The sequence below is a fragment of the Falco biarmicus genome, chromosome 2 (genome assembly GCF_023638135.1).
Source record: "Falco biarmicus isolate bFalBia1 chromosome 2, bFalBia1.pri, whole genome shotgun sequence".
NCBI classification, from domain to species: domain Eukaryota; kingdom Metazoa; phylum Chordata; class Aves; order Falconiformes; family Falconidae; genus Falco; species Falco biarmicus.
In genome coordinates this window covers 82,460,872-82,482,997 of record NC_079289.1, presented here as the reverse complement: position 1 = coordinate 82,482,997, position 22,126 = coordinate 82,460,872, and the positions used below count along the sequence as shown (strand labels likewise).

At 38.5% G+C, this 22,126-nt stretch overlaps 1 protein-coding gene across 15 annotated transcripts in view; it reads right to left on the bottom strand.

The window, feature by feature from the left end:
* The window catches only part of CASK (calcium/calmodulin dependent serine protein kinase), a 226,511-nt gene that overhangs the window by 128,845 nt on the left and 75,540 nt on the right, over positions 1 to 22,126 (bottom strand). For all 15 annotated transcript variants that reach the window (XM_056329526.1, XM_056329525.1, XM_056329530.1 and 12 more), the window contains exon 3: positions 7,947 to 8,052. In XM_056329526.1, the coding sequence (XP_056185501.1) occupies positions 7,947 to 8,052 (106 nt within the window). The remainder of the gene's footprint in view (positions 1 to 7,946; positions 8,053 to 22,126) is intronic.

Sequence of the window (22,126 nt, the reverse complement as noted above, 5' to 3'; positions counted from 1 at the left end):
ATGAAATCTTTAATCCATACTCTTGTTTGATGTTAAAACCTCCATACGTCAGCAAGTATCATGAGGCCATACAAAAATACTCACTTCAGAGCAATACTGTGCAAATTAGTTCATGTTTATCAAACTCTTGACAATACAAGTATATGCATTAACATTTTATTGACTTCTACCAGTTAATATTTCTTAAAAGTAGGACTTCCAAAGCTTTGCTAAAATAATGCAACTTAATAGCCTATGACAATTAAAGTTAAATACATAATGAATGCTGAAATTGCAATCCATCAATGTCTCAGTGCTCTGAATCCTCAGTTGCTCTCTCACATTTTGCTACTTATAATAAAAAAAGCCAAAATTTCATCTAAGATAAAAATCCTGATCTTGAAGTCAGGCTTTGAAACAGGAAACCCCCCAAAATTGCTCTTTAAGCATTAAAACTAACCAAGTCTCATTTCCTATTAATTTGTGTCCATCACATGAATGAAATCAACAAATATTAAGGAAACGTAATACGGAAACCTGATTATCTCTTTCCCCAAATATATCTTAGCTTTAAATTCTCTATCACTTCCTTTGACTGTAATCAGTCAATAGTTCACAGGCTACCAGGGTCAAATGAGAAACAGCATGCCCGGATCAGCTAATTACCTAAACTTTGTGTCCAGAAGTAACGAGGCTACAATGTAGGAGTAGTGCAACACATTAAAAAAGACCAAAAAAATCCCCAATACAAATACGATGTAAACATGAGTTTTAACAAGTCAAAAACATTTGTCTTTATGGCAAAACGTTTGATATCAGAATATTTAATACTTGGTAGAATTTGGTTGCCCTAAGGATGTAGCTGAATTTGGCAATGGATGCAAAGAATAATAAGGGCTTCTACAGGTATGTCAGCCAGAAAAGGAAGGTGATAGACAGTATATTCCCCTGCTGGTGAGCAGGACTGGCAACCCCGTAACAACAGAAGGCTGAGGTAGTCAACAATTTTTTTGCCTCAGTCTTCACTGGGAACCTCTCTTCCCACATCTCTTGAGTGGACGGACTGCAAGGCAGGGACTGGGGGAGGCAAAGTCCCTCCCCACTGTAAGAGAAGATCAGGTTTGTGGCCACCTGATGAACCTGAATATACCTAAGTCTATGGGACCTGATGAGACACATCCCAGAGTCCTGAGAAAATTAGCTAATGTAGTTGCCAAGCAACTCTCCACAATATTTGAAAAGTCATGGCAGTCAGGTCAAGTTCCTGGTGAATGGGAAGAGGAAAACATTGCACCCATTTAAAAAAAAAGAGTAGAAAGGAGGGCCCTGGGAACTACTGACTTGCCAGCCTCACATCTGTGCCTGGGAAGATCATGGAACACGTCCTCCTAGAAGCTGAGCTAAGGCACATGGAGGACAGGGAGGTGATTTGAGACAGCCAGCATGGCTTCACCAAGGGCAAATCCTTCCTGACCAGCCTAGTGGCCTTCTATAATGGAGTGACTATGTCAGAGGATGAGGGAAGAGCTACAGATCTGGACTTGTGTAAGGCCTTTGACATGTTCCCCTCAACATCCTTCTTTCTAAATTGGAGAGCTATGGATTTGATCATGACTGTTCAGGTGGGATCTCACGAGAGTGGAGCAGAAGGGGAGAATCCCCTCCCTCGACCTGCTGGCCAGGCTTCTATTGATGCAGCCCAGGAATCCTAACATGATTAAGTAAAATTAGTAGAAAAAAGTTTTCACTCCATAAACTAAGAAGCTGTGCTATTTTACAGTACTGAAGCAAAGCAGAATAAATAGATAGCATCCATATTTTCCCCTTCTTTTTTTCTTAACACAACAAAGCCACATGACTGAATGTACAAACTGTCATTTAAATGCTCACCAGCTTATGCTTAAGTAAACCTAAGTAACTGCAATCACTTTAAGCTACTGCTTTTATGAATTTGAGATTTTTAAAACTAAGGGACTTTTACATGTTAGCTTGGTTAAACAGCAAAGTTATATGTATATAACTACATATATATAGCCTAACTGGTCATTCTAAATAAGGTCAGTTCTTCTAATGTCTCTTCTCTATGAAATAAACCTCTCTTTGAATGCACTAAGAAAAGCAAATCTGCCTATGTATAGAGGTGAGACAATATTCCACAAAAGACCAGATATTAAGGTATCTGCAATTCACTCATCACTCATGTGTTTGAGCTCTCCAGCATGAATCTCTCAGTACACATGCTTTGATTATACTGAGGATAAACTGCATATAATGTACTCTAAGTTTGAAGTATCTATAAACAACATTTTACATGGAATATTTGCTTTGTTTTAGAAATATTGCAAGTAGCTGACCCTTCTCAAAGTATTCTCATAAAGACCAATGGTCATTAGAAAAAAAAGTGCAATAAGCAATAGAATATAAAAGTGTGATAGTTATATACTAAATGGAAAACAGCATTCTATGTGAAACCAGTTTCCCCCACCATGCATAAACTACCAAGCAAACATCATGTGACAGGGACAGCACTGTATAGCATAGAACATTACTGGACAAATACAAAAGAAACTAGACAGCACCCCATTTCATAAATGGGAATTTTTAAACAGCAGGAGAGTTTTCCATATTATTGTGTTCTTTGCAAGGCACATACATAAGAACATATTGCTTTCATCTGTTCTGACACTGTACAATCTATCTGTTTGATGTACTTCTATTGACTACATGCTTGTGTTATGTAAAGGTCACAGTTAACTCCAGACTAATGATGGATCACTTGTGTCTGGAAGGTAACATCCTGACACAGCTGGTGAGCGAGTCAGCTAGGGAAGGTGTCCCGCCGGACCTGTTGTTCAGGAACAGAGAAGGACTTGTGGGTTACACAATGATAGCTGGAGGCTGTCTTGGACACAGCAATCACAAAATGATAGTTTTCAATTATTGGAGAAGGAGCGGGATCAGCAGAACTGCTACCTTGGACTTCTGGAGGGCAGATTTTGGCCTAAATGCCTGGTTGACAGGGTCCTTTGGGAGGTACTCCTGAAGGGCAAAGGAGTCCAGGAAGGCTGGATGTTCTACAAGGAAATCTTAAAGGTGCAGGAGCAGGCCATCCCCATGTGCTGAAAGATGAGCCAGTGGGGAAGATGACCAGCCTGGCTGAACAGAGAGCTCTGGCTGGAACTCAGAAAAAAAATGGAGAGTTTAAGACCTTTGGAAGAAGAGGCGAGCAACTCGGGAGGACTACAAGAATGTCATGAGATTATGCAGGGAAAAAATTAAAACCAGCAAAGCTTAACTACAACTTAACCTGGCTACTGATAACAAAAGACAATAAATCCCATTTCTATAAATACAAGAGGAACAAAAGGAGGGCTATGGAGAATCTCCACCCTTTAATAGATGCAGGGGGAAACATAAGTGACAAAGGTTGAAGTACTTAATGCCTTCTTTGCTTCAGTCATTAACAGTAAGACCAGTTACCCTCAGGGTACCCAGCCCCCTGAGCTGGAAGACTGGGACTAGAAGCAGAATGAAGTCCCCACAGTCCAGGAGGAAATGGTTAGTGATCTGTTGCTCTACTTTGACACACAGCAAGTCTATGGGGCTGGATGGGATCCACAAAAGGGTACTAAAGGAGCTGACAGAAGTGTTCACTGAGCCACTCAAAATCATTTATCAGCAGTCCCGGCTAACCAAGGGAGATCCCAGCTGACTGGAATTTAGTAAATATGACACCCATCTACAAGAAGGGCTGGAAGAAGGATCCAGGGGACTATAGGCCTGTCAGCCTGACCTTGGTGCCATGGAAGGTTATGAAGCAGGTCATCTTAAATACCACTACGCGGCATATACAAGACAACCAAGTGATCAGGCCAAGCCAGCATGGGTTTATGAAAGGCAGGTCCTCCTTGACTAACCTGATCTCCTTCTATGACAAAGTGGCCCATTTAGTAGACGACGGAAAGACTATGGATGTTGTCTAGCTAGACTTCAAGTAAAGCCTTTGATACCATTTCCCACAATACTCTCCTGGAGGAACTGCCTGCTTATGGCTTGGATGTCATTATGTTCACTTGGTTAAAAACTGTCTGGATGGTTGGCCCCAAAGAGTGATGGTGAACAGAGTTAAATCCAGTTGGTGGCCAGTCACCAAGTGGCAAGTGGTGTTCCCCAGGGCTTGGTATTGGGACCAGTTCTGTTTAATATCTTTATCAATGATCTGGACGAGGGTATCAAGTGCACACAGTAAGTTTGCAGATGACACCAAGTTGTGGGGGTGAGCGTTGATCTGCCTGAAGGCAGGAAGGCTCTTCAGAGGGATCTGGACAGAATGGATTGATAGGCCAAGGCTGAGTGTGTGAGGTTCAAGAAGGCTCAGTGCTGGGTCCTGCATTTGGGTCACAACAACCCCACACAGTGCTACAGGCTTGGGAAGAGTGGCTGGAAAGCTGCCTGGTGGGAAAGGGCCTGGGGGTGGTGGTCACAGCCAGCTGAACACGAGCCAGCAGTGTGCCCAGTTGGCGAAGAAGCCCAACAGCATCCTGGCTTGTATCAGAAACAGTGTGGCCAGCAGGACGAGGGGAGTGATTGTCCCCCCTGTACCCGCACCTTAAATACTGTGTTCAGTTTTGGGCCCCTCACTACAAGAAAGACATTGAGGTGCTGGATGGAGCGTGTCCAGAGAAGGGCAGTGAAGCTGGTGAAGGGTCTGGAGCACAAGTCTTACGAGGAGCAGCTGAGGGAACTGGGGTTGTTCAGCCTGGAGAAGAGAAAAGAAGGTCAGGCAGGGGACACCTCTCTACAACTACCTGAAAGGAGGTTGTAGTGAGGTGGGTTGTCAGTCTACCAAGTGACAGGACAAGAGGAAATGCCCTCAAGTTGTACCACGGGAGGTTTAGATTGGATAACAGGAAGAATTTCTTCACCAAAATGGTTGTCAGGCACTGGAAGAGGCTGCCCAGGGAAGGGCTTGAGTCATCTGGAGGTATTTAGAAGAGGTGTAGGTGCCATGCTTAGGAACATGGTTTAGTGGTGGACACGACAGTGCTAGGTTAATTGTTGGACTCAACGATCTTAAAGATTTTTTCCAAAATAGTTGATTCTATGATTCTACATACAGCTGCCAGCAAATACCACCACAAAATGGGAAAGAACATTCATTGTGACTGTATGATAAAGACTACAGCTGGCCCTATCTCAGATGCATGGTCTCCCTATAACCTCCAAGGGATCTCTTCTTTTCACTGATGGAAGAGTCCATTAGCCTTCTGGGGAGCAGCTGGGGGGTGTGTGTTTGGGAAATCATTTGGCAGAGGCACATACTCTCTCATTTATGATGTAATAACATCTAAATACTTAAAAAATAATAGTTTTACTTTAAGAGTAAGATTTTTCAGGAACAGGGTCTGCTTCTCACTCTACACATGCACTTAATCTATTACAACCAGCTGCTTTATGCAGTTTATTACAGCAGTACCATACAGCTAATGGCAACCCACTGGCTCCGTTCTAAAGAGTGCTTGAATATGTGTATAAATAGTGATTAAAAACATAGCTATTTTTTTGGTGTTAAACTTCATTACTACTGTTCATGTTCATCAGCGCTTCTATGAATTGTGATTTGATTATTTAAATGTTTACTTCAGCAAAAGTTTTCAAAATTGGGCACAGATTGTACTGTTTCCTGAGTGGTACAACCTCTTGTTATCCCATATATGCCCCATTTGCTTATTTAACTTGTACTTTTTCATAAAAATTAATTTGGCAAGATATTCAGGATTATTTTAGCAGCTGCTCCACATAGCTCACAGCTCATGAAACAGTAGTAAACCTATGTATCACTTATGTGCAACTGATGGGAAAAAGTTTTAGGTTTGGGTATTCTGTGTATTCCTTGTGCTGGACCTGAATTAATTTTCATGCAAAGCATCTGTCGATCCACAAATAGCCCATCACTAGCTGGGCTTATATGTCCTTTGCAGATCTATGTTGTCTTCCACATTTCTGTGATTTCAGAATAACTAGACCCTAAAAAAAAATATATTTTATTACTGTAGACAGAACTTTGTTGCAAAGCATAATGAACAAAAAGCAGTACAAGGGAAAATAAGTTACCTACAAATACATAGATGCTTTTCTACTAACTACAAATTTTTTAGTATGGTCACAATTATATAGTATGCCACTACGCCAATCAAACTCAGACAATTCAGTCCTTCTCCACAGCAAACATCAGTCTTCTGTTGAATCACTTTACCAAAGCATCCCCTCCAGCATAACACATTGCACCCACAACTCTTCCATTTGCTGCTACATTTTGAGTACAGGTATTCCTACTGTCTCATTTTCTGTCACCGTTTGTTGAAAAAGAGTGATGTCTTCTAGTATACAAGGGAGACGAGGACACATGAGATAGTAAAGAATTATTATCCTTCAAATAATTTAGCCTCATATCTCCTTCTTTTATGTGGCCTGAAGTCAGGTACAGTACTTGTGTAGTAATCCTAATGGCTCAAACTTGCTTTTGATGTATACTAACATAAATTATAATAGGCTTGCCATTAAAAAATAATTACTGCTTTTGTCTCATATTTCTGAGCTAACAGCACAGCAAAAATAGAAGCAAAATCTTTTTTCCATTTCAAAATCTTGTTAATTATCACAGTATGTCTCCCCAAGGTGTACGTAATTATTTCATAATAGGATAATTGAAGTCCCTTGGTCCATGCTTTGGGATTTACAAAATAAAAACACAAAGTCAGTACTGAATCAAAAAAATCTTTTCCAAACTAAATGAGAAAGAAAATCATAAAACAATTATTTCACACAACCACAAGCTTATTAACTCCCCCTTCCGCCCCAAACAACAAAAAAACCCAACCAACAACAACAAAAAAAACAACGACCCAAACCCAAAAGACTTTCAAGGAACAATTTTCAGCTTTACATAATGTTTTTTGCTGTTACCACCTAACTTCTTCTCTACCTCAATGGTAAAACATACATGTGAGAATTATTTTTTAAGTCATATCTCAAGTGAAATACTTGGCTTTAGTGGACATGCCAATTTGACCTAACACACTGGCATGGTACCGCTTGCTCTAACATAAGTAGGCCAAATGCATCAGAAAACATAATACAGAAAGATCAGAGAAATTAAAGAGGTATAAATACATATGCCCAGACACACTATGAATGCATATATGAGGAACATAAAAAGAACTGGTAGATGCAGAGAAGGAAAATCAAATATAGAAGATGCACAAATTAGCATTCTGTATGTCTGGTTTTGTGCCTCCCAGTTAACTAAAACACCTAACTCAAGAAGGACTAATAATTTTCCCTCAAAGAAGAAACCTGTCAACTTAGAGACTGTCCCCCGCTTTCGTTTCTCGCTATTATAAATACCTGTCTACTGCTGAAATGCCAATGGTAACTAAACTCTTCAAGCTTCCAAAACACATCTTTTAGACAAGTACCTCTTTCCATATGATGTAAGCAGGTATACCAATTTACAATACTACTTAAATACTCCAATAAGTTTTACTTTCTTATCTAATAAAAGAAAAGCAGTGCTAAAGAAACAAGAGTCTGGAAAAAAAAAACCCAAACAAAACTTCACAACTGGAATAGAATGTCATCAGTTACCCAAAGATGATGACTATCAGCAAATTTTTAACTCATTCTCACATATCCTGTTAGGGATACAGCAGCCATCAATGAACAGCATGTCTGCCCTTAGAAAGCATGCTATGAAGAATCAGCCTGATGTTAGCCACTTAACCACTGTGACAACCTTTTATTATTATTATTTATTTATTTGGGACAACCTCTACTTGCCAGAAATAAATATTTTCATAGCACTGGACTTCGGAGCTACAAAACAAGCAGGTGAAAGCGGACATACAATTAGGTTTTTATTTAGCAAATGACAACAAAGAAAGGTAAAATCAAGAAGAGAAACTTACAACTCAAAGACCATATAAAGCATTCCATCTGAGCTGTACGTCTCCAATAGTTCAACAATATGAGGATGCTTCAGCATGTGACAAATACTGGCTTCTCTCTTCAGATCTGTGGAAGATATTAAGGTAGTACGTAAGCTATATATTAAAGCTGTTGAACAACAACAACAAAAAGTAACACCAAAAAACCAAAACACCCTCAAACCTGAAAAGAATAAGAACACAATGTTTGGAAAAATGTACTTCTGAAATTTCCAATAATCTTTATAAAGAACATTGAGATAAGATTATTTAATTATTATCCTTCAGAACTTAAGTGTGAATTTAAGGGAAAAAACTCACATAGATCTCAAAATATAACTGACACAACATTTAACAGGCTTTCTTGATATGACCCATTAATAAAAAATTCTCCTTGGTCATAATCTGCAGATTATTACTGAAGAACTGTACAGTAGTAAGTTCCTTTAATGCACATATGCAGGCTACACACTATTTTCATCCTAAATATCCAACATCACTGTGAAATTACCTCCAAATAATCCAAGAAGACAGGCTCTTCACCACACTACAGAAGTATTAAAACCTGAATGTCTCTTAAGTCTGAGCCCTCTGCTCAAAGCAAGGTCAACTAAAGCAGGTTGCCCAGGATGACATCCAGTTGGGTTTTGAATGTCTCCAAGAATGGAGACTCTACTACAACCTGTCTAGGAAACCTATACTGGTATCTGACTACCCTCAACACGATATTTTTTTCTTACGTTTAAATTTCTTGCAGTTTACTTCTTTAATAATGACTTTTTTTTTTTAAAAAAAATAAAATAAATCACAACGTAAGAAACAACACTGGCATAAGTTTTAACCGGCATATATTAGCTTGCATCTCTGTTGTAGAGAAGAGGGAGAAAAGCAAAAACAGTTGTGAATAAAGAAAGAGCAGAAACCACTGTGACATCTCTCAAAGCTTGAGAAATTTTGTTGTTAACCAAACCACATACTTTTTCTGATCACAAATCAATCCTTTTGCTAGTATAGAAACACAAAAACCCAAACCATACTGAACTAATTTGCTCCTTTGTTCAAATTATTTGGCATTTTTGTTATTTAATCATCCTTAAACTTGTTTTTTCCCCTTTAACTTACCACTAGTATTCTAGAAAAATGGCAAAATCCTGAATGAATAGCCTTGATGATAATTTGAGAAAAGAGGAAAATACCAGTCTGTATTCTGAAGCAGACATTTCACTTTTCTATTCCCTTTCTATATAATTGTTCACACTAAAGAATGACCTACATAAGTATTTATGGGAAAATATGAATACGATCTCCTGGTTTGAGAATGCTTACCATATTGCTGTGCTACACTAGAAAGAAATTAAAAATGCACTGTTTTCCTATATGCCCTATTACACTTCTAACATGAATCAGTAACGTTCAGAAATACAGGGAGCAAGATGAACATTCTTTCATGTGAAGCAATTAACAGGTTACTCAGATTCATGCTAGACTTTTGATCTTTTACTCATCTATAAATTCAGAAGAAATGCTCAAAATTTGGAAATGACTGAATTTTAATCCAAGGAAAAAAACTGAGAATCACAAAGTGCAAATTTTTTTGCTGGAACTTCCATATTACAATTGTGCTTCCTCCCTCACATCCTTGCAAATGCAATTTAAAAGTAAAATGATCTGAGCAACCCCTTAGAAACCACTATGTAATGTCATCTTAGGAAGTAGAAACAGAGCAGCAAAAAGAAGCAAATAACTGTCTTTCACTGATGCAGATGAAATTTAGATAAAGACTCATGTAAAATCTGTCCTTTATACAGAGATGAAATTCTATCAAGTAAGAAAACAGCAGTATGTCTTTCACTACTGAGAATACTCACATACCAGGTTTTACACCACCTTCATGCAGAGTAACTACTAAAACCAAATTGTAATGTTCCCTTCTATCACGCTTAGGCATTGATTTGACACTAAATGATTATCGTCACTTTTCTAAGCAGTCAGGTTCCCTTTGTTTTTCACTGAAGTACACATCCAGCCTTTCCTAAGTAGGACCACAAGTAAGCATACTGATGAATAGCATAAGAGAACAGAAAATTGTGTGATGCTCTGAATGATTAAGATCTCCAGAAAACACTGCACTTTTATCTCTTACTGTATTAAAACTTTAATGCTACCACATTTCACCATGGTATCAGACACTATTTTAAATGGAAAGCAAAGTGAAAATCCAATAGAAAACTAGAGAAAAGTTCTGCTTTATTTAAAGGTAAAAACTGTGTTCAAAATAGTTTATATTAGTTGCTTACTTTATTAACTTCTTGTGGGCTTTATTTGTATTTTTAAGGGAAGTAAAAACGTGAGGAAGAAAATATATGCTGCCATTTACCTTGTTCCTTTGTGTAATACTCCATATGTGAAACAATTGCTCACAGACTGAGCAACAGAAGCAGAGGAAGGAGAAACAAAGTGGAAAATAAAATCTCCAAACAGGAAAACAAATGCACAGAAGTCACAGAACAAGGTTTTTTATGACTCAGGGGTCTTGGGGCTAAGAGTAGAATAAACTCCTATTTTAAAAAAACAAGAGACTTGCTTAACAGTAGACCTATTAAGGAAGAATAAAACTAGGTATAAAGAGACAGATGAGTACATACCCCATTGATCCAACAAAGCCAAAGGGCAGAAAAGACATGACAGATTCTGATGTCCATTGGGACTGTGACCCAAATGTCAAAGTATGTCATGTTTAAGACCAGTAAAAAAGAAAGGGAAACGAGTAGAAAAGGCAGAGATGGCACATATTTTTCATTGTTTTCACTTTAAAAACTGACATCACAATCTACTCAATCCTTTACCTAATGCTTTTACCAGACTGAATTAAATTGCACCTCCACATGTTCCTCAAGAGGTAAAAAACCCCTCAAGTGCCTACAGATACTGTTCCAGTTCTGAATACAACATAAAACCAAGCAAATTTTGGCTGGAAGCAGGTGACTGAAGGTTTCCTAAGAAAAATCCCATTATTATCTTATGAGCCACCATATTACTTGGAACTTAACAGACTAAATATAACATTGTATGAATTACTGGCTACTTCTGTTAAGTTTTCTAAACCTCTGCTGAGTATTTTACCCATGTCGTGTAGTAATAAGGGTCCCGCACATTGCATATCAAAATAAGCCTTTCACATTCCAAACACCTAAAAGAGCTTCAGGACAACTCTAGAACCTGCCAATAGAGTAAGTTGGCTTTAAGCAGCAAGAGGTGACATGGACCATTTATTAATGGTTATGTATCTCACATTTAGAATCGTCTCCTTCACAAGTGAACAAAACTTCACTAAAAGAACACACCCTAATGCAAGACAAGTTCTTAGAATCTAAAACAAACTGTTATCTTTTAATTGCTGGACTATTTTACTTTATGTTTGAATCCTTTTTGAACACCTCATCTATTCATTTTTCTCTTTTTGATATGGCTGAAGAAGTGACTTTCTGGTCCATTTCTTAAGCTTTCTCTGTCAAATTAATTCTTTCAAAATTAAACATTAATGACAACAACAATAATAAATAGAACAGCAAGGTTTAAAACAAGCTTTAAAAGTTTCTCTGTCAACTACATGAAAGGTATTCTTATACAGCCAGAAACAGGGACAATGATGTGGTGTTTCATTTAAATTGCTTAGCACACAGTCTGATTCTTTACATCATAATTGAAGAGCATTTAAAAGCTGCCATTTTACATTACTGTTACCAATAAACATTCCTGAATTTCAGTCAAATCAAAAAAACCCAAAACTTTGAGGTGTTTTTTTAGCAACTGCAGACATGTTCAAGTTTCCATTTTATACAGGGCTAATTATTTAGAGAGAGTCACTGAAGTTTTTAAAATGGCATGAAAGTTCAAATTTCTGTAACAAATACAAAAGTTCTAAGATGGAAAGAGAATTCCCAGTGATAATCACCACACAGAGAAAACACAACCTTGTGTTTGGATAGCAACACTGAAAATGAATTGCTGGAAGCACTGAAAAGATAACTGCTCTAAATAATCATAAAGAAGGATATGTCAGTCTTTGATAGAAAATATAAAACATGAGCATCACTTAAAATTTCCATGGGAGTTAACTACCTAATATCCTACACATCTTTTGACAATTCTGGCAAACACCTAATTTCCTTTCAGAATCTGATATTGAAGTTTTTAAAACATCTCAAGCATACTGAATATATTTTGAAAGTATGCTTATTGTATCCTACAGCATGGAAGAATTAGATGCTCTCTAGCAGCCTGGATTATAGCACCATTTTAACATCTGAAAAGCAACATGCACAGACTGCAGCAGCCACACCTTTTTTAGGGAAGGACAGCATCGAAGTTTCTTAGCAAGATGGAAAACATATGTCATTTTTAAATATACAGCATTCTGATTTTCCAGGCTCATTCCTTTAAAGGATTAGTTCTCCAGCCACAGCTTGGGTATGACAGTATTTTGAAAGGAAGCATCTACATCAGTAGTAAACTTCTTGCTTAACATGCTTCTGCATATTTTGTATAGTGAGAATATGATCACATACAATTTAAATAGATGTGGTGGTACCAAGTTTTAAAAGGAAATCAGTATGGTTTTTTCATTTGGTTATGTCATTCTCACCCACCATCCTTTGGCGTGCATCATGGAGAAGCTGTTGACCACTCCAACTGGAATTCTTCCAGATACAACTAAACTGAATGGTGTGCTTAGGAAATGTGCCTGATGCACTCCAGTCTCGAACAGGCCACAATGCCAGACTAGTCCTAGTTCAAAGTAACCCCTGAAGCAGGTATAAGGCAGACACTGAGACCTCAGCACCCACTATTTCACTGCAAACACATTGGTTTTTGTCTTGTGGATTAATTAGCCTTGGCTAGCTGCTAAACTCCCACCCAGGCTCTTACCCACTCTCTGCTATCAGCAAGGTGAGGGCTAGAAATACGAAGAACAGGAACAAAAAAATCTCATGGGTTGAGATAAAGACAGGGAGATTGCTTACCAGTCACTATTGTGGGCAAAATAGCCTTACTTGACAAAGTTAATTTATTGCCTATTAAAATAAATACTTACTACTTATTGATTTGGGTAAAGGGAACCAAAAGGATAAACCAACAAATTTCCTCCCCCCCTGCCTTTTCCAGGCTCTATTTCACTCTTTAATTCCAGAGTCCTCTACCCCCCAACTCTGAGTGGTGCAAAGGGTGGGGGTTATGCTCAGTACATGGTGGTTTCTTTCTGCTGCTCCAACCTTCTCACACCTTTCTGCTGCTCCAGCATGGGTCCTCCACAGGCTGCAAGGGATATCTGCTCTGCCATGGTGCACCTCCTCCTTCCCCGATCTTGGTATTCCCTCATTTTGTTCCACACTCCCTATGCCTCACTTCAGCATTTCCTACCTTTCCTTAAATAAATTTTCACAGAAGTAACATACACATGGCTGAAGGGTTCAGCTTCGGTCCATTGGAGCCATCTGGAACAGGCTGTGTCCAGCACAGGGCAACCCCGAGTCTCTTCCCATAGAAGCCACACCTGCAGCCTCCCATTACCAAAAACTTGCCAATTACATTTAATACAGATTTGCTCCATTTTCTAGTAGCCAACGCCACACTAGACACCACGCTTCAAGGGGCTCCAAAGGAGCTGGTTTCCTTCAAGCTTAGCACACTGCTATATACCTCTGCCTCAAGACAGCATGTAGCAAGCACACAACACATCCTGCACAACAGCAAACTCCAGTTTGACAAATCATATGGCACCTAAGGTCACACTTCCAAGCCCAGGTGAACTTTCAGGGCAATACTAGCTTTCCTATACTAGTTTCCCTATTTCCTAATACTAGTTTCCCTATACCCTCTCTGTTTGTTCATTCTGGCTCTTCTGTGAAAAATTACTTTTAGGCCTTATTATTCTAATAATACAGCCGGAAAGCCATAAAAGCTCTCAGTACAGCCAGCATACTGCAACAAGGACGAGCAGCTGGAGGTGGGAACATCCTAAATTGACACTAGTAATGAAACAGAACCACAGTGATGTTTCTGCCCCAATGATTTCTTTATTTTTTTCTTCCACAACAGAGCATTGTTCTTTCTCTTCATTTCATTAAAACTGCACTGCCTGCCTTGCTGGGATATGTGACCAACTCCTCATCACACAGATACACTTGGCCAGTTAATGACTCCTTGCCTCAACAAGTAGTAAAAGCTTTCCTGCCTCCCCTCCCACACACTCTGGGGTGGCTAACGCTCTGCCCTAGCCAAGCTGATTTAACTGCTGGCTGTTTCTCCCTTCATCCCACACACATTCCTGCCCCCTGGTTCACTGTGCAGCAGCCTGGAGCATGTCACACCACACACCAAACCATTTCAGTGTTAAGGCGGTAAAAAAAACAACATGCACTTTTTTTCCCCTGCTGGCTCGGTGTCATGCAACCTTCACATGTGCAATGTCTCAGTGAGCAACCCCAAGTATAGAAGATAGATTAAAAGAAAGGAATATGGAAGGAGAAAGTAAACAAGACTATGAAAGCCAGCACTTGGAGCTGCTCAGGATGTTGCAAGACGCAAGTACAAACACAAGTAACACACCTTTCTCTGCAAAGCGTCTCCATCATCACCAAATCTTTTATCATATAATCAATATGTACCTTAACAAACATGACTAAAACACATACCAAAAAGAAACAAATGCATATAGCCTGAGTGGCCCTTGATAAAAACACCATGGTAATCAACAATTACAATGACAATGTGAGATAATCCATCTCCAGTCAGTATCTTTTGTTTTAATGCTATTGTAGCATTTGGAAAGGAAACGATGACGCAAAGAAAACAAAATGCTGTTCCAGCTAATACTCAACCACCAGCATCCATTTCTGAGCCCCCCATGCAGAAACCTATGCAAGTCTCCATTTCATGGAATCAGACTTTATAGATGTTTGCTAAATTCTGAATAACTTCTATTGTCTATTCTTTCTCAGTGTTTGGACATGAATATAAACATGTTAATAGCTTTTTTAGCTGGAGCTGGGCGTCTTGGGAGGCATAAAAGGCAATTTTCCTTCCTCAGTTCACACTCCATCAGCTATGAAGAACACTGAAATTGGGTGTGAAAAACCACTTTCATTTTCTCTCATGACTTCTGATACATCCACCAGACTTGTCCAGAATCACATATCTGACAGACGTTGTAAGTTGGCTTGCACGGTTGTGTCCATAAAAGCAAACTCTCCCTCCTTTATTCATTTTCTCATTTTTATTGGCATACAAATAAGCAATGCTTTGTAAATAAGGTGGTGTGAGTGAATTCATGGCAATGAATCAACTTGAACTAATAAAAATGTTTAAGAATGTCTGAAAGAATATTAACAGCTGCCTATTGAAGATAATGAAAACCAAATAATTTCATTTAAATAAATGATAATTCTTAGCAACTTTTTACAAACCGCCCACCACAATGAAAAAAAAAATATCCCTTTCAAGTAGGAACAAAGATTGGATATCTCTCCTCTAAGATTTTCTGCATTCTACGTCCTCTCACTTTATACTCAATAGCAGGTTCAGTGAAGTAGGGGAACAGAGGAAGAACAGGGGGAACACAGAAAAGTGAAAACAACGCTTCCTGGATTATTTTATTTCAGATTTACAGTCTGCATTTTTTCAAAAGAGTAGTTCTCTCTAGCAGTTTCAGAAGTGTTTCATAAACTCAAGTAGGCACACAATAATCAGAAGTAGTGTTATAAACTCCATTAAATTAATTTCAAAAGGAATAAGGAGAATTCTCTGTGTCACAAGTTTGGACTTCCAAACAGAAATTGAGTTGCTGCTGAAGACATTTTGGAACCTCTGCTGTAAAATCTGAAACACTTTTCTTTTCTGCTAAGATTGCTCTGTTTTCAATAATTAATGAAAGGAAACTGAAAACAGTCACTGACTCTCAAGCTGTGATCAATCAAATTATGCAAGTGGGTTCACTACTGATAACCTTATTATATTAAATCCGATGTTTCCACCTGTTATGCAGCCCTGCATAACAGTCTGAAGCCTATACCTTCCCAATCACCACAGACCACACGCTCTTACATTACAAACCATGATTTCAAACACTTTGTGATACAATGAATTCTTTAACAGATGGAAGTGCAAGGGTATGTACAGCTATCTATCAGAATATGCTGTGAAATTTCTTAAAAAAAATAATAAAAGAAACACACTCCCCCCCCCCCCCCCCCCCCCAATTAGACACAAAGCGTGCATTTGGTAAAAGAACACTACATGCTGGCTGGAGCACTGAACTGGCAAAACACTAATCTGTAAGGTCACAGTGGTCTTTACTGAGATGACTGGAAGGTCATCATTTCATAAAGTTACACAATTGTTTTTTCTTGTAGTAAAAGCTAACTGATGAACACTTAAAACCAGCAGCCCCATTAAAAGCAGCAATTGTTCCCTTTTCAGCCAATTCATTCTCCCTTCCTGCACCATCTCTCTCCTTCATGCTAGTCCAACTGTACAATAAACAGAATCAAGGAATTGATCCTTCTGCAAACAATCTTTTTTCCTCTCAGAGCTACTTTTCAACCAGACTAGTTCTGGCTAGTTCTGGGTATCTGCACAAGCAATTATGAGCACAGTAGCACAGCAATAGAAATAAATGGCCAGATCACAGCGGCATTGCTCATCTCAACAGCAGCGCTGGCTTGAAGTGTTTGACAACATGTCAAATCACAACTGCCTGTAACATTGCTGTCCTCCTCCCAAAAAGTAAAGAAGTCAGAAAGGTAAGAACATTAGCCTTCACAGGATTCTCAGGAAACGCTTAACGTGCAGTAGCTTTACACTGATCTATTTAACTGAAATTCAAATGAAAATTGAAAAATGAACTTATCAGTGAGGTCCTATTTCTCTTCTCTCTCTGTAATTTCCTATGTTTATGCAACTCCAAGTCAACATGCTTACCTACAGGCTTCTCACTAGATGGCAACAGAGCTCCTACTTTGATCTGGTAGTAATCAGCAACCGACTACAAAAGGTGGCTGCATTTATTCAGCTGCAGAAAGCTGAGCTTTACGTTTAGCCAGTTTTATACCATTGATCTGATTAATGATTATTACAGTTCAGGCCTAAGAAAAAAAGAGAGAAAAAAAGCATGACACCCTAAAATAATTACAGTACATCCAGGGCTAAGGGCCCTTTTATCCAGATTCTGTGGATGACCATTCTCTTCCCTACACCTAACGAGCCATTCTGAGCTGATGACTACACCAATGGTCTACTACACAGCACGCATCGATAATTGTATTGTAAAACTACAGTACATTTAAACACAGTTTTCTCATTAAACCAGAGGTTCTTTAATCCACAAAACTGTAACGGAGCACTGTGTTTATTGTTTTGAAGTCCAGCAAAAAGCTTTAGAAAAAGCTAGGACCTGCAAGTAGTTCAGTTTAAATCACTGGATTTTCTCCCTCTTGAAGGTTAATCCCATAGGGTGGGGTTTTTTGTTTTGGTGTTGGTTTATTTGTTTGTTTCTCAGCATTATTTTTTTTGCTGCAGTGCTCTGTGTGTGCATGTATGTGTTTATGTTTTCTCTGCAGCCTTTGGCCAGGACAATACCTGCAACGTGTATCTCAGAACGTGCCAAGAGCATTATTATCAATGTTAATAAGTTCAGAAAATTTTTACACCAAACTTTAACATCTCTTTAAAATTTTGACCAAAATTCACTTAGGCAGAACAGGTTTACTAAAGGTTAGACTTCACAGTCCTTTACATTTTAGTACGGGGATACTAAAAACTCATTTAATGACATTACACCAAATAATGGACCTCAAAGGCAACTGAATGTGATCAAGAGAAGAATGTTACTTGATCCTGAAAAATTAAAAGTTACTTCTGTTGCTGATCATTCTAATAATTGCAATTTTCTTTTTGTTTGAAATGTCTTTTCTTCTGTGGCTTAGCCTTTACTTGAACATAATGACAGGGAAATTTACTTTCTGGTATCAACAAAGAACCTCAATTTTACAGGAGAAAGTCTGGAATTGGAAAGACACAACGGAAATCCATTCGTAACAGATTCAGCTGGTCTAGACAAACAGTCCCTAGCTTCTATCCTAGGAAGGGTTAAATAATCCCATTACACTGCTGCTGTGGCACACTAACAGGCAGAAACAGAGTGCCCAAAGGCACTCAGAAGAGGAAACTGCTCAAGATGCTTCTCATAGAGACAAAATGTAGTTAGTTGTTTGTTTGCTTTGGTCTTGAACTGCTGGGCTTTGCATAGCCGATATGAAACCAGTTGCTCACTAATGCTAGAAAGGAAAGTCTACTTTGCCCATATCAAGTCTAGACAACCTAGGCAAAACCAGCATCTAAAATACCAATCTACTCTGATGAAATTTATTCTACAATGTCACATAGCTCAGTGAGTGACAGCGTTTTAGTTGCAGTAGCTGTGGCATGCAGCACAGGTTACTTAATTTTTTTCATGTAAAATAGCACAAGCTACATTATATGCTGCTGTACTAAGATGACATGAGTACTGAAAGCTCCCTCCACAGCACACCAAACTCTAGGACAAAAGGTATCTAGAGTGTGCAGTGGAGACGCTCCCTGAGTAACAGAAAACTATCTAGCAATTTTTAAGGGTACCAGTTCAGTCCAACTAGGAAATCCTGCAGCAGTAACGTCAGAATGCTGGAGAACAATGACCTTAACAAAGCTTGTTTTCTGGTTCAGTGAGACCAATGTTGGTTGGCTCCACTTCTGCACATGCGTCTCTTTGCAATTAGTACCAGAAGTCATGGAGCATTTTCTTTTTTTCTGACACATTATAAAGCAAGTTTTGTAAAACAGGTGTGCATGTCCTAGTTCAGGAATGAAACAACCCCGCTACAGAACGTGTTCTTTAACAGCCCTTTCAGGATTTCATGCTAAGAACCAACAAAGTTTTAAACTAAACTTGTTATTTCCACATATTCACAAAATACGTCTGTTAAGGTTGTAATGCTTTAAAAAGCACATTTTCCCTTTTCTGCTTGCGCAGTTGCAATACTCCTGAGCCTGTGAAACTAGTGCCCTTAAAATATATCCCTCCCCCCTTTCATTCCACAAAACTCAGACATTAGCGATAAAACCAGTGCAACTGAGCTCAAACTTGTTTCTAACAACATTGAAGTCACTGCTCTAGGAATAAGGTTTTAACTTGTCTAACTTGTCTCAGATTGTACAATAGGCTGAAAATACTGCAAAATTTTACAAACAGTAACTTACGCCTTTCTCTGTAAAACACCCCAAACTGACAAAGGTAACATATCCCCGTAAAGAACCTATGCAAAGACAGTTTTGCCTACGAAGCAATTTGAATCCTATCACAATGAAAGGTTATCCGAGAAATTTTCTTTCACAATATTCACACACTTGTCATTATATTTAAATGACAATTCCTCTTCACCAAGACAGGTATTTATATATGTTTACTACTTTAACCTCCTCACCCAACTGCTTAGAAAACAGTATTACATTTCCGCTCTTTATTATCTGGTGATGAACAAGGAACAAAAAACACCTAAAATTCATACTTGCCAAAAACTGCATAAGAAATTTGGTCACCTAATCCAGTCTGTGAATTTTGAAATTTTATCAGAAAGCAGGAGATACAGACTTGGAAACAGTACACCTGCATGACTTTCAAATGAAGTTCTGAGGGAGTTTCCCACTCTGAATTTTCTCTGAAAATTCCAGGTGATGCCAACTGCAAGAATCACATAGTAATATACAATTTCCTTTACTGTCGCAGTGTATTTTGAGGGACTGACACCAATCTATAAAGCCTTGCAGTAACCAGCTGGTGGATAATGGATTGCTCCTGCTGCTTGACAGAGCAAAGATTGTTTAAGTACTTACACTCATAGTTACTTGCATGTAAAGCACTCGGATGAACCTTTTCAGGTGTTAAAAGGCTTGACCTCAAATTTGTTCCAACAACTACCCTGTACTATCTCACTCCTGCACACTTAGCATGAGATCTGTTTTCTTTCTTTGGTAACTAACTGTGAAATGATGATCCGCTGGAGTAAGAACAGAACCTTACTGAATTCTGCCCATTTTTCTTGCTCTAAGGTGCAAGAGCAACAATAAGCTTGCATATATATATTAAACAGGTCCACTCCACAGAAGTAGAGGAACTGATAACAATTCGTATCCTCCCTGTAAAACACAGCTTTATAAAAGCACTGGAAGAAACAGTTAAAATAATGAACTATATTTCCTTTCCTCACAAGTTAAAAAAAAAGATTAAATATCTGTCTACATCAAATACTACTAGGATAAAAAATTTCATTGATGTGACAGGGTACTTGGAAATGTAAAACATAATGCTCACACGGGTCAGCTGAATTAGCAGCGCCCTGACCCATTCTGCGGATTCTTTAGAACACCCCTCCTGTCTGCACAACAAAATCAAAACCATGTTTTAACATGACAACACATGACTCTCAGGCTGAATGCACCACTGTCCAGACCCTGAAAATAATCTGAAGCACAGTTAGTTGCACAAGATGTACTACTTGCCACACCTTCCTTGAAGGGGGAAGCAAACATTAGCTCTGAGCCTGACCTCCCTTTGCTCACAGATCTCTTCTGGTCAAACAACCTGTTCAGTGTGTCTCGTGCTGCACAACCATATTCTCATTTTTCCAGAGTACTGCAGTAGGCACAGAAAGACAAGAAACTGAGGCTGGGAGGGGCGTGGACACCACTACAGGAAGGGGATGAGTTATGCATCTGTGACTTTGAGATAACAAGTCAAACTTGCAAATCTGTGGGCTGTTTATGCAGGTTGCATATGCATCTTCAACAATATTGAGTCAGTTCAGGCCTAGCAGAATTTATTAGCTTAAATGCAGTACAGGCAAAACAGCTATGCTGCTTCAGGGTACGATGATACAGTATAGTCTCTCCCAGTCAATACCTGAATTAATAAACCATGATGGACGTGAGCTAGCTCCATGTAAGGTCGCTTGAAAGTCACAGTGACCCTGAGTCTTGAGGATTTATTAGCTCAGTTAAACACAAGCTGTGCATATGCTAATACACACTCCCAGAAACAGAGTGTCAAGAAAACGGGGCTGATACTCTCCAGAGGGTCAGTTCTGGACTCATGCTAAGCTAGAGCTCACAAATCTCGACAGGTACAAGTACACTGTAGGTGTTTTGCACATCCACATGCTTTCTAAGACATCCCACTGTACCTGTATTTTTGTACTTTTTTCTTATTAGCTACAGTACCTTAGTATCCATTTACCATAGAGAAGTAAGATTTAGCTGCTTAAATCACTCTGTTGCATAAATCTTCATTCATAAACAACTAATTAGAGAAATAAAATGGTCTCATAGCACAGAGAAATTCATAGTTTTTATATATCCTATGTTTTGTACCTATTACAGTCAGTTTGGAAAGCCTATTTGTTATTTCCCAGTAAGCAGGTTTTTAAAACAGAATAAACTGCATCATAATATTAAGCTGAAAAAAATTAATAATTAAAGCTCTCAACAGGTTTTTTAAACCTTTGAACCTTTAGCATTGAACTTGAGCCTAAAGCTTTGAACTTTACAGCATTCTTGAGATGTACTTTATTAAATCATCTTTCAAATGCCATAAAAAATCATTATGCTGGAATCCATTTAAATCTTCTGTTACAACAAACAATATTATTCAGGTAATGCTCGTGCTTACTCGAGCACAATCATTGACATGAAAGTGCCATGTGTTGCCAGCAATGAATACTGGAATCAAAGAATGGTGAAAGCAGACAATGACCTATCTGTCATAACGCATTTTTAAGAGTTTTTGCAAAAAATACATATACCAAAAGTCTGAGAAGTTCTATGCCAAATTAAATTTTGAGGATAGTTACAATGGCCCATGGATTTTACTGAAAACATTGATGGAACTTTAACTTACTGTAAGTATACAGTATATGTTAAAGTATAAATGTAAATACTGCACAAACATAACAGCCATTTAATCTGCAGACTATTTTCTTTGTTTTGCTGTCTTTTAACTGCAAATTTATCTTCAAGGTCCTAAAATACTGATGAACTTTACATGATAAAAATGATATAAAACCATTTGCCTG